This window comes from Rutidosis leptorrhynchoides, chromosome 4 (genome assembly GCF_046630445.1).
Source record: "Rutidosis leptorrhynchoides isolate AG116_Rl617_1_P2 chromosome 4, CSIRO_AGI_Rlap_v1, whole genome shotgun sequence".
Lineage (NCBI taxonomy): Eukaryota > Viridiplantae > Streptophyta > Magnoliopsida > Asterales > Asteraceae > Rutidosis > Rutidosis leptorrhynchoides.
The window spans coordinates 634242414-634256437 of record NC_092336.1 but is presented as its reverse complement, the minus strand read 5'-3'; the positions used below and the strand labels follow the sequence as shown (position 1 = coordinate 634256437).

At 31.0% G+C, this 14024-nt stretch overlaps 2 protein-coding genes and 1 long non-coding RNA gene across 3 annotated transcripts; 2 read left to right on the top strand and 1 right to left on the bottom strand.

Annotated features, from left to right (window-relative positions):
• The first annotated feature begins 523 nt into the window (after nucleotides 1-523).
• Nucleotides 524-1099, top strand: LOC139904258 (uncharacterized). The gene has a single exon (XM_071886202.1). The coding sequence runs from the start codon at nucleotides 588-590 to the stop codon at nucleotides 1062-1064; it is 477 nt and encodes a 158-aa protein (XP_071742303.1). The 5' UTR covers nucleotides 524-587; the 3' UTR covers nucleotides 1065-1099.
• Nucleotides 1100-2301: 1202 nt separating this feature from the next.
• Nucleotides 2302-5441, top strand: LOC139904257 (uncharacterized). Its single transcript, XR_011778715.1, has 2 exons — nucleotides 2302-2983; nucleotides 5187-5441. It is a non-coding gene; the product is annotated as an uncharacterized lncRNA (long non-coding RNA).
• A 942-nt stretch (nucleotides 5442-6383) lies between these two features.
• On the bottom strand, nucleotides 6384-11767 carry LOC139843137 (palmitoyl-acyl carrier protein thioesterase, chloroplastic-like). The gene is made up of 6 exons (XM_071833208.1): nucleotides 11414-11767; nucleotides 7842-7975; nucleotides 7324-7437; nucleotides 7074-7245; nucleotides 6929-6997; nucleotides 6384-6816 (listed from the first exon to the last, which is right to left on the bottom strand). The coding sequence occupies exons 1-6, from the start codon at nucleotides 11765-11767 to the stop codon at nucleotides 6598-6600; spliced, it is 1062 nt and encodes a 353-aa protein (XP_071689309.1). The 3' UTR covers nucleotides 6384-6597.
• Nucleotides 11768-14024: the final 2257 nt, after the last annotated feature.

The window sequence follows — 14024 nt, the reverse complement described above, 5'->3', positions numbered from 1 at the left end:
ATAACTGCAACGAAATTATGCAAATTACATTTGGATTATCTTCAACAATTACACTTTAATTTACGACACCAAATGATATGGGCCTAAATACCAGTATTAACCTTCAAGAAATTTTTTAAACCTTTCTATTAATCGACCATTATCCGACTAAACACTTACTTTTTTTACCGACCTTTTTCATTCCCTTAATTTTTAAACGTTTAATTACCCGAGTAACCTTTTTTTATAAAATATTCAATTAATTGATCAAAATCATTCCACAACGAAACGCGATATTTTATCCTCTTTATACGTACATTTCGTTAAAATATCCTTATTCTTTGATCTTCACTCTTCATAGTTCATAGTCTATTTTTTTTTCGTCAATCCACTAAACAAACAAACAAATCTTACTTGGTTAAAACATCCCACCACATGTCACCCTCAATTTCATCTTTTATCTTGTATACATCATCTATCATCTATCATCTATCATCTATCATCTATCAATCTAAAACATAAAATAAAAATCTTATATCCTTTATTTCTCTCCAAAAATCACATCTACCGATCAGAAAAAAAAAAAAAAAAAAAAACACACAAAAACCATGTCTTCATCCATCTTCTTTATCTCCACCCTAATTATCGCCTTGTTTATCACCATCTCATCATCAAACCCTAACCCTAATTCACTACCGTTGACACCATTAACAACGGCACACTCTGTACTTAGTCACCACGGCTTCCCCGTCGGACTACTTCCCACAGACGTCCGTTCATATAACCTGAACCGTACTTCCGGCGAGTTTTCCGTCGATCTCGGAACTCCTTGCAAGCTTATCTTACCACCTGATAATTACTTAGCTACGTATTCGAAGAAAGTTACTGGTAAGATCGGGGAGAATCGAATTGCGGAGCTTAATGGAATTAGGGTTAGGGCTTTTTTTCAGTGGTGGGGGATTACTGGAATTAAAATTAACGGTGATGATTTGGTGTTTGAGGTTGGGATGGTGACTGCTAAATATCCTTCTAAGAATTTTGATGTTAGTCCTCAATGTGAAGGCAAAAAACACTCTTCTTCTTGAAAGGTATTTTATATAAATACATTCATATATTTATGTATAGGCATGTATTGATTATCCATTTATAATTTTGATGATGTGCATAAATTAGATTAATTTTAATATGAATCTGAGTAAGTTGTATTTGTTTTGTTGAAAATTGGAATTTAATATTTGTGAAATTGTGATAGCTATTGAAGTAGGAATGATTGAAAGTTTTAAGACCTTATTTAGTGGTGATGGGCATGATGGGTGTTTTTGTGGGTACAGTGGTGATTTGGCAAATGTGATGGCGTGATGAAGTTTGTAGTAGGATGGCGTGATGTTTGTGTGATGGAGTAATTGGTACCACATTTTTATTTTCTTTTTCATTTTTTAAATAAGTTATATTATTTATTTTTCTTTTATTACTGTAATTAATATTTAAATAATTTATATAAAATATGAGTAAATTTAAATACACAAATATATAAAATTAATAAATTATAAAATTATATAGTTACAAAAATAAAACTTTATGGACTAAACTACAAATAAACAATCTATTTATATAAATCAATACATAGTCTAGGGACTAATTTGTAAATATTCTAAATACTTCTTCTTCAATTATATTCTGTACTGTATTTGAAATTCACCATCGCACCACTCGCCGGATCTTCATTTTTCATTTCAGTTTACGTAAAATAGAAAATGAAAATAAAATAGAAGATGCAACCCTTCCTGCACCATGCCCCACGTGTCCCTTTCTCATTCGCAACTCCCCACCATCATCCACCGTGAAGCTCGAATCACGCCACCAAAAAAAATAAACGTTCGCGCCCCATAGCGGCGCTATGGGGGCGTGATGGGGGCAAAACAAGCTCGATCGCGCTGCGTTAATGGCTGTCTAAAGGTGATTGATGTTTGGTGAACTGTATGGGCCAGGAATTCTTAGATTGTCCCTATCATGATCTAATAATACTATACTATAACCGTTACTATATTTGGAGTAATTAGTAGTATAAGAATGCTATTTTAGCTAATCTATATTTGAATTATTGCTATTTAATTTTGTGATAATTGTTGTTTTTTCCTAAACCCTTTAATAGTGGATTGTACTTGATTACATGTAGCATTTTGACTTATAGGACTATATTAGTTTCTCTATGAAGACATTTGGAGAACTATGTAGTTTACATTTCGTTTCATTATGCGTATCTTACTTTGATACTGTATACAAAAAAAAAAAAAGAAAAAAAAAGAAAAAAAAAACGCCTTGTTAATCTAGTACTACATAGTATAAATGACTTATTTATTACTTAGATAGTTAGATGTGTATGATGCTGGACAAAGCGGTTACACTATTAGGTAAAGCTTAATCATCGGATAACTTTAAGAATCCAGAGAAGAAAACATGTTTATATTTGTGATGTTTTGTTATTCTAATGTAATAGGCATCATTTCTTCCTTAATGTTTTGAATAAGTAATTTGGTTCATTACTCGTTTATATTGCTAGATATTTCTACTTGATAACTACATCGCTATTTAAAGAAACTCACTCGTGAGGATTGTGTTGTGCAAATGAGTTGTAGTAAGAAAGCTAATTATTGAGATTTACCGAATTGGTTAGGCAAATGTGTATCTAATTATCCAATTTTGGTCCTAATATTTGCATGGGTATGCTGCATCAACAACATTAAAAACATCTAACTACTCTAAATTAGCTTTCGTAGGTTGTATTAATCTGGTGAATGTTTGTCTGATGTAGATTAAGGGGCTGTTTACTTTTTTTCCCATTAAGTTCTATACGAATATAGATGGCAATATGAGGATTACTGGAATTAAAATTAACGGTGATGATTTGGTGTTTGAGGTTGGGATGGTGACTGCTAAATATCCTTCTAAGAATTTTGATGTTAGTCCTCAATGTGAAGGCAAAAAACACTCTTCTTCTTGAAAGGTATTTTATATAAATACAATCATACATTTATGTATAGGCATGTATTGATTATCTATTTATAATTTTGATGATGTGCATAAATTAGATTAATTTTAATATGAATCTGAGTAAGTTGTATTTGTTTTGTTGAAAATTGGAATTTAATATTTGTGAAATTGTGATAGCTATTGAAGTAGGAATGATTGAAAGTTTTAAAGGTGATTGATGTTTGGTGAACTGTATGTGCCAGGAATTCTTAGCCTGTCCCTGTCATGATCTAATAATACTATACTATAACCGTTACTATATTTGGAGTAGTTAGTAGTATAAGAATGCTATTTTAGCTAATCTATATTTGAATTATTGCTATTTAATTTTGTGATAATTGTTGTTTTTTCCTAAACCCTTTAATAGTGGATTGTACTTGATTACATGTAGCATTTTGACTTATAGGACTATATTAGTTTCTCTATGAAGACATTTGGAGAACTATGTAGTTTACATTTCGTTTCATTATGTGTATCTTACTTTGATACTGTATACAAAAAAAAAAAAAAAAAAAAAAAAAAACGCCCTGTTAATCTAGTACTACATAGTATAAAAGACTTATTTATTACTTAGATAGATGTGTATGATGCTGGACAAAGCGGTTACACTATTAGGTAAAGCTTAATCATCGGATAACTTTAAGAATCCAGAGAAGAAAACATGTTTATATTTGTGATGTTTTGTTATTCTAATGTAATAGGCATCATTTCTTCCTTAATGTTTTGAATAAGTAATTTGGTTGATTACTAGTTTATATTGCTAGATATTTCTAGTTGATAACTACATCGCTATTTAAAGAAACTCACTCGTGAGGAGTGTGTTGTGCAAATGAGTTGTATTAAGAAAGCTAATTATTGAGATTTACCGAATTGGTTAGGCAAATGTGTATCTAATTATCCAATTTTGGTCCTAATATTTGCATGGGTATGCTGCATCAACAACATTAAAAACATCTAACTACTCTAAATTAACTTTCGTAGGCTGTATTAATCTGGTGAATGTTTGTCTCATGTAGGTTAAGGGGCTGTTTACTTTTTTCTCTCATTAAGTTCTATATGGATATAGATGGCAGTATGAGTAAGAATGACTATATGCAGTAATCTGAATGGTAAAAATTACACCAAACATATCCCAGCCTACACTGTCATGATTCATCTTTAAAATCTATTTCAATTTGAGGATTTCAATAAATTAACCATTACTGCTATTATCTTCATTATTCATTTTTAATCTTCAATTTCACTTTTCATTTTACCCTCTTTCAACTTTAAATCAATTTCATCTGTTTCCTCTCTTCTTTATCTATATTATCTTCACAGTACAATGACAAAGTATTACAATAAATTTACAGATCTTCGTTTTTTACCTTCTCCGCTGGTTGATTTTAAGTTATTTTTTTGAGCATCGGTATTTTATTTTGAGCTGAGATTAGTGGTTGATTTTGATTTTTGAGTTCAGAGAACAGATTTGTTTGGTTTTGTATCGGGGGAAATAGATGAGGTGATGACGATTTCTGGTAGATGATATGAAAAAAGAAAGGGTTATTTGGAGATATATTTGGCTATATGGGGACAACATCACTTTTAGAGGTGAGCCATAAAGTCCTTAGATAAGATGGACTAAAGCAATAAGTCCTAAGTAAACAACCACTACTGCTTACCGAATAATTCTTTCAGTCAATAAAGACAATTAAGTCCTAAATAAAAAGGCCGTAAGACAAATAAGATCCAGAGTTAGACAGTTTAATGAATAAGGATACATCCAGTGTGGTTGTTGCTTAGTGCTAATGTAACTATATATAATTACATCGTTCTCTTATTACTAGGGAGATTATCGATGTAGGATTGACAACAATGAGACCGCTCTGAGTGCAAGCCATTTTGCGTTGTTATGCAAAACTTTACATGCTTTTATTTGTGTTAATTTGTGTTGGGTAAGCCTTGACAATCAAATTATTATCTTTTCAATTTTGAATATGTGTCTATTATGAAGGCAATAGGCGTTCTAGTTAGTATATTAATAATCTCTGTACACAGGGATTTATCGGGCTTCAGTTTTACAGGATCCCCATCCATAAACTAATCACTATGGAAGATCTACACAATCTGTATCTTTTTAGCATAGTGTAACTAGTTTGATTTAAATGTTACTTCTGAATAAGTCATTATTCTTGCAGGCCCTTCTGTTGAATGCTGCTTCAATGGATTAAATTATGTTATCAAATATTCTATCATAATATGCTATGTAGGAAGCATCCAACAATGTCCAATCAGCAGTTAAGTTATTCTGTACTTTAAGTTAAAAACAATGTTTTATGTCTACTCTGTTTGTTGGGTCAATAGTAATTAGTAAAGATATAAATGTATGTGTACCTGAGACATATTGGTTTTTAGTGCCAAACTGCTAATCGTTATTTGTAATTTGTATTGAATATCTTCTTATATCTTTAGATCACACAACACATTAACATTGGTGCACAATTCATAATAAATATAGCTTTAAAGGTTTTTTCCCGGCAAAATACTGTTCTTATTGGGACTAACAGTATATAAGTGCGAAATTTTAAGGGGGCGCAAATGTTAATATATATCCCACTTATAGGGTTTTGTTCGCTCTTTTTATGAATTTGTTTCTGTTTCTATTTGTCTCTGTTTAGAAAAGGGTGTCTGAATCTATGTCTCCTAAAAACAGACCAAAAATATAAAATGTGACATGAGGAAAGCATGCACAGAGTCGTGCAAAAGTACAAATCCCGAAATACAAACTTAAATAAACAGATAAAAATGAGGTCATGTGGTAATTTTGACCCAAAATCAGCGACCAAATGTAGCACTTTCTTTCATTATGTGGTCTTGAAAGAGTTGGGATTTATCAACCATTGGAGCCAATTGAGAAAGTTTCTTCGAGCATCTTTATATGCTTTCGAAACTTATTAGTTGGATTTCACATAGCGCAACCGAACCGGTACAACATGGTTCGAAATAGCTTTTGCTTCCTGTTTCTCCATATCATATATATCCGCATACTCATTCGATAGCTTGTGATCTACTTTTTTTTTTTTTTTTTTTTTTTTTTTTAACAAGAACCGAAAAAACCCGACTCTTGCTGCAAGATATCTTTATGGAGCCATTTCGAGATTTTATTTTGTAGCCATCCGCCATCGTTTTCGAGATTGTTTTATGCATTAACAATAATTAAATTAAGTATATAATTATTTATTAATATAATTAAAAATGAAAAAAGAAAGATAAAATGAAATCCATAAACTATAAGCTTACATTATTATAAATTTATAATAGAGTAATAGTAATACATTAATAAATTCTTTATAAAAAAAAAATGTCAAATTCTAACTTTGAATTGAAGGGGGGGCACAGGGTCAGGGTGGTCTCAAAATCAGCTCTTAATTTTATTGATTTAAATTTTACACGAATGGTTTGAATGGATAAGACCCGCCAGGTGGTCAAGTTTTGTTAGAAGAGAGACAAAGTAGTTCGATACTAGAGATCGATATAACGGATTATTAAGGATATAACAGCTAATCATACTAGATAATAACATATAGATTAATTTAATGAGACGATTAATTAACATGTTGGACGCCATGTAGTCATTGCTTTCAGGATCACACCGTTACTGCCACCCTCGAATTGAAGTAGATGTTGGCAATCAACTGTTCCACTAGCATCGTTGGTCTCGGATACAAAAGTTTGTGATTGTAGCACGCTGCCTTTCGTGCACTCCCGACGATACTCTAAAGTCATGCTACCAAGCTCGTAGTTGTCCGCAATCCAATCTGGAACGCTCTACAATAACAAGTATTGTCTTAATAATTAATTCATTAATCTTCATGTGTACGTTAATATACACTATTCATTCTTTCAAATGTGACATATTATTAAGCCGATCAATTGTTACCTCAAGAATCCACCCTATATATTTCACGTTGTTAACATGTTTATTCATATCCAAATCTTTCCGTGTCGCCTGCATATCCAAATCTTCTAGTAATCAAGAAAATATCTAATAATTTTGAATGGGTAAATAAATTGAAGTAACTCACCGTTAAACCATTGCGAACATGGACAATGTCGTTTTCATCTATTTTTGTATATTTTCTAATGTTTTCTTGGATCGGTGATGGTGTATCCACAAAGTAGGGCGTTAACTCAGCTCGAACATCGTCTGGAAATTTGGATAATCTTCTCGTCTCTTTATTCATCATGATCCAATTACTATAATGTAACACAAATATATTACGCTACACCATCAACACAAATAACATGGTATATATAATTAAGATCAATTTTTACCTTGAAGCTCTTACTAATATTTCACCTGATTGATAATCACGAAACGACCACGTACCGCACCCATTATTTTTCCCAAAAAATGATTTCCAATGGTCAATTTGTACGATATCATCGCTGTATTAGATACGAACACGCCAAAAATTAGTAAGTTTTAGAAAAGTGAGACATCCACAATTAAAGCCCATTTGTGTAATTGCTAGCTATATCAAGTTTTACCTTGAATACACAACCTAGTGATTGAAAGGTCACCTTGATATTACTAGGCAAAGTGGCAAACCCTGCATTGTGTGTATACCAGTTTCGTTTGGTCCATTGTGTGTATCAACTTTCTATAAACGTTTTTGTATGTTATTAAGTTTTGCACTCTATTGAAAATTTGAAAGTACCACGTTATGTATTGAAAGTTGGATGGGTAATAGATTAAAATGATGTTGAATACACACCGTAGAGTTTGGGTTAAAGTAAAGTACATACTAATGCACTAATCCGTATAAAGAAAGAGTGATCAATATACATACCAAGTTGGATAACGGTCCACTTCTACTTGAAGCTTTGTCACTACCCAAACTAGGTTGTGCGTGCTCATTTTCGGTGTTGAATTCATGTCATCACTTAGAAGTCCGATTGTCTTTAAATGATTAACCCCCGTTTCCTATTAATCCAAATTTAGTTCAAAACTATGAAACAAAAGAATAAATATACAGGATCTTAAATTGTTGGTGATTTTAATGTTATTTAAAAATCATTTTAGAAATATAGTTGTGATTTACTTGAAAATAATGGTTATTAAGTTATACTTAAAAACAGATTTTGAAAATGTGAATTACACGCTCGTAAGAATTAGCTTGATACTATCACGTAAAATAGTGTGTATCCAAAGGGCAACACCCACTTACTAGGGTAACCGAACCTCACGAGGTGCAGGGCAACGCCCTGACCCACACATTATTTTACCATATCCGTGTATTTAAAAGATCTGTCATGATTGATTTTCCCGTCAAGTACTGAAGATGTATTTTTTCACTAAAACGAAAGGTTGTACCCTTTCGTTTTCAACCGACATAAATTGTTTTTTCCTCCAGAGAAACGGAATCAAGCTTTCTTATGAAAATAGATAACAAGCATTACACTAATATCTTTAATTTGTGATTTCGTTGCAAAAACGCAAATTTTCATTTCTTAAATTATCCATGAAAAGATTTCGTGAACAATGTCAATGATTCTGTCGAAATACTTTACAGAGTAAGTATAACACGGTTCAAGAATCAATTTAGATTATCATTCCATACTTAATTTACAACAAAAGTATGAATGTAACATGTAATATGTGTGTGTGTGTGTGCGCGCGCGCCTAATTAACAGGGATGTTAATTTTTAGGGGAAGGGGATGTAAAAGATTATATACATATAATATTATTCTCTAAAGAAAAATTTGTAACGAATGTTTATCGGAAATATTAAATGTGTGTGAAAAATAACAACACTCATAAAAAGAATATCATTTTATAGTAATAATGTTAACGTTTTTGACAAAATCAATAGCAGTCATTACATACAATATTTTCTGGAGAATTTAAATATGTATCATTCACGTGTTAAAATTTATTCTCTGAAAACATTCATCACTAATAATGTTATTTTTATTATAGATTTTGATAATAAAAAAACATGTTTTTGTTTCTAAAAGTTATTTTTTTGCGTATATCATGAAATTATATATAAATACAACGTTCGATATATAAATGAATGGTGAAATAATAACACTATTTATAAAGAACTAGGTTTTGAGCCCGTGCGTTGCACGTCTACTTAAAATTCGTTTTAAATAAGTCACTTTTTTTAATTTTATGATGCTCGATTTACATTTTCAAACACTTTTTGTGGTTGCGTTTAAGGGGGACATGTCGACTCAATAGATTAAGTGTGGTTAATTTGAGCCGTACTCTATTTTCAGTCGGTCATAGCGGTAACTATTTGAAAGTTTGGATAAAATGGTAATGTGTTTGATTAGTTGATCTGATTAAAGGGTCATATTTACCTATTTTCTTAATGATTCATTGAAATATTTTGAATGTGTGTCTTTCAAATAATATGTTACATCATATTTTGACTACCACAAATAACACGGAGAAATCGGTAAGACTAAAATGAAATGGACAAAGAAGTGTTGGAACCAAGTTCATAATTTAGAGGTTAGAGAAATACAGTCGGTCTAGCTCTCAGAATCAGTTATAGCTTCCACCAAGTTCATACTTTAGAGGTTAGAGAAGGAACATACATATATCTTATGATGCATATTTATAAACCACTATTTTTTAACCTTCTCCCCAACAAACAAATCATGTATCAATTTTCTTCTTTGACGTTATATCTCCACAAACAAATTATGTACTCCCTCCGTCCCAATTCTTTTCATTTTAATTACAATTAACAAATTAACAAATCTTTAATTAATGGTTGTTCTTAGAAACAAAACCGTCCATGTGTCATCGTTTTCAATGTGCTCCGACGATCGCCGAAAGCTCTTAAAAAAAGGACGCATTTTTAGTATGTTAGTATGTCTCGTTGACAGAACGGGAATATAAAATACATATATATTTCATATTGAGTTTAGTTGCAACAACAAAAAGTTGCTCGAGTTCTATCAGATTTAAGAAATCGGTTGAATCTACTTATGTAATGGTATAATTTTACTAATACGGAGTAATACGTTACCATTTCTTCAAAATTAGTATTAGAAATTGTTCGATAGTTTTTCTTATGATTTTATATGAACAAATATGTGTATGAATATATTATAATAATAATAGGACATGTGTGTATGGATAAATGTCTATAGTTTTTCTGATGATCGTAGTAGTATATAGGAGTAGCGATCAAATAGGAATCAAATTGTGTAAAATTGGGTTTAGTGAATTTTTTTAAATTAAGTGAGTACATATGATAGTTTTAGCATTTAAATTGGATATATATATGATATTATATGATTTACTTGGGTAAATATGTGATTTTAAAGGTTGGTAAGGGTATATATGAATAATTGTGACATGTAAAAATTACACTTGACTTAATATGCAATATTTAAAGAGCCAATGACATGTAATCTAATTTAATCTCTCTTTTATATAAATATATAGATAGATGTTTTGCTTCCCGTTTCTCAAAAATCACTTCCCTTATTTCCTTATATATATATATATATATATATATATATATATATATATATATATATATATATATATATATATATATATATATATAGGGGCAGGATCAATGGGGAAGTAACCAATCGGGGGGAAGCGGGGGGAAGCAATTTTTTTTTTTTTTCGTTTTTTTTGGAATTTTTTTTTCCGGCATCAAGATCACACAAAAATATGAACATTTAGAAGAGACACTTCGTGATGAATGTTATTATTTAGGCGGGAAAATGATCGACAAAAATAACATTCAAAATAATATTGTTCGTGAAGAATATGAACGTTTTTTTCATGTTTTGTGAAGTAAAATTTAGCCCGATTTAGAGTTTAGGGTTTAGGGTTTGGTGTTTTGGATTTATTCCATAAACCCAAAACACCAAACCCTAAACCCTAAACCCTAAACTCTAAACCGTTCGTGTTAAAAACTCAATCTAAATCCTAAATCTAAACCCTAAATCTAAACCCTAAACCCTAAATTTCTAAGCCCTAATATCTAAACCCTAATATCTAAACCCCAATAGCTAAAACCTCAACATACGCTCAAAAAACACGATAATTGTTATATATTACTTCTTCGAGTGTTTTCCCGCCAAAATAAAAACATATTTCACAAAGTGTCTCTACTAAATGTTCATATTTTCATCCCATCTATAATGTTCGTGAACAAAGTTTTTTCAAAAAACGAAAAAAAAAAGTTTTCGCTTCCCCCTGCTTCCCCCCGATTGGTTACTTCCCTCTTGATCCTACCACTATATATATATATATATATATATATATATATATATATATATATATATATATATATATATATATATATATATATATATATATATATATATATATATATATATATATATATATATATATGTAATGCATATGTATGTATGTATTACCTGAAAAAAATTCATTAAGGCTTCTATTGAAGTTATCCGACTTGGTCCTGTTTCCCTTGATCTGATCTTGAAACTTTGACGAAATACGTAGTCGGATACCATTCTCCCTACAAGAACTTCCGAAAGAAGCATATTGTAATCCGTACCACCAAATGTATCCGACGATAAAGAAGAAGAAGTATCTTTAATTTTAATGCTTATAGCTTGCATACTCAAAGAAGAAGAACTATCAGTTATTTTACACTTATTTACATTGTCTAACTTGCATATAAGCTTACTAGCAGATGACAAGTAACCAAAGCCAATATTGTGTTTGGAAGGAGTTTGTAAGCATGATATTGTGGTTGCTGACATGATCACAACTATTTATGTGAAAACTTAATAGTTTGGCTATGTACTTATCTTCACTATTTATAGTCTATAGGAAATAGGAATCATGGTGCTTAGATATCTTTATTAGTTTAGACTTTTTCCTTCTACCTTTAATTAGGAATTTAGAATAGATCGAATACAATAAGAAGTTATTATATTATATTATATCGGTATATTGAATATTGAATACTCCGTATATGGTGTGAGCTACGATTACACGGTGTATCAGGTTCGGTTTAATTTATTAACCATGCTACGTGGCATATTAAGACAATAGCCAAAAACTTATTTAAAAGTAATAATATTCCTATTTTTTAAAGCAAAATTAATTTCATTCCTTCCATATAAGAGAAAAGGCCTTTAGACTCATTTTAATCCTAGTTGTAATGTCAGAGACATATTATATACTCCCTCCGTCTCATCTTAAGTGTTCACTGTTGATTTTTCAAAGTCTTCCTTTGTTAACTTTGACCATAAATATTTCTATTTGTGTTATATAATACTTGATGAAAATTATATAGAATGAAAACACATTTAAGATTCAATTCATTCATATAAGTTCCATCAAATATTATGTAGCACAAATAAAAATATTTACGGTCAAAGTTGACAAATAAAGACCAACAGTGGACACTTAAGATGAGACGGATGGAGTAGTATTTTTTAGCTAAAAATTGAAATCTGCGTGTGAAGTGATAAAATCAGGTTTTGACCTTTATTAAACTACGTGTCAGATTTTTGTAGGATCCAACCTTTTTATTCTTTTACATAATTAAAATAAAAAAAATACATTACATAAAATAAAACACATATTAAACATAGTTAAATGAAAAAAGACATAAATTAAATTTTCATTAAAATTCAATAACACATAAAATTTAATGATTACGTAAAATTTAACGATTACTTATACGTCTTGATCTCGTCCTCTATTTCTTATACGCTGAGGAAGATTTTCCATGTCATCGATAATAAATATGTTCTTCCATTTACATAGTGCAAAATCATTATCTTTTAAAATCACATTGTGCAATATGACAAAATATTCCTTTACTCATCGCATCTTATTTATTGACATAGTGCGTGCAACAAATCTTAAAATATGAAATCGACCTTGAAGAATCTCAAATGCCCTCTCTAAGTCTTTTCAGACACTAGCTTGAAATTTGATGAACTTAATCATTGGCTCATCTGTGGGACACGACATTCCTTTAATAAATGTCGCCTAGTCAGGATATATACCGTCGGCAAGGTAATAACATTTGGTGTACTGATGACCATTTACCTCAACTGGAGCGGATGGAGATGTTTCGTTCTTAAGTTTATCAAATATATGCGATTGATTCAAAACATCTATATTATTGTCGGAACCCGATATCCTGAAAAAGCATGTTAAATTTACAAGTCATATGAAGTCACTGCTTCAAGCATAATTATCAGTTTCTTGTGATCATCCTGAGTATATTGTCTTTTCAAAGAAACAAGACAATTACTCCACTCCAAATGCATACAATCGATGTTCCTGAGCATACCATTGAAACCATGTTTTTCCTCGCGTGCTCTATATAATCGTGCAACATCAAGTGCAGTGGGAGTTCTCATGTATTCACTTTTGTATAAAGTGATGACACATTACAAAAGTGGTCATGACATAGTACTTATGTTGCCTCACTCATTTGCAAATATTCATCGAACATATCGGCGGCGGTTCCATACGCCAATTGACGTAGAGCCGAAGTACATTTTTGTAAAGTATTAAACTCTTTCTACCAGTAGCATCATTACGTTTCGTAAAATAACTAAAATGCTCGGGAATACCATTACTAATTAAATTAGTTATACCTTGTGCTATTCGGAGGAATAATTGACATCACATACGAAAACACTTTTTAATATTTTTGGGTGGTGTCTCACAAAAATAATCATCCCACAATCGTTGTGCGGCCACCTCACGATCTCTCGGAATGTAACATCAAACTCTTGTAATATAATCATCCCACAATCGTGTGTGAGCGTGTGTTCGTGCGTGGGCGTGCGTCCGTGAGCGTGTGTGTGTGTATGAAGCAAAACTATCATGAAGGCAGGCAATAACTTGGCAGTGACATTTCATTTTCTAGTTGGTGGAGAGGGACCTATATTATACGGAGTAACAAATAATAATAATAATAATAATAATAATAATAATAATAATAATAATAATAATAATAATAAGGTATGACATAATTAAAATAACCCTTCA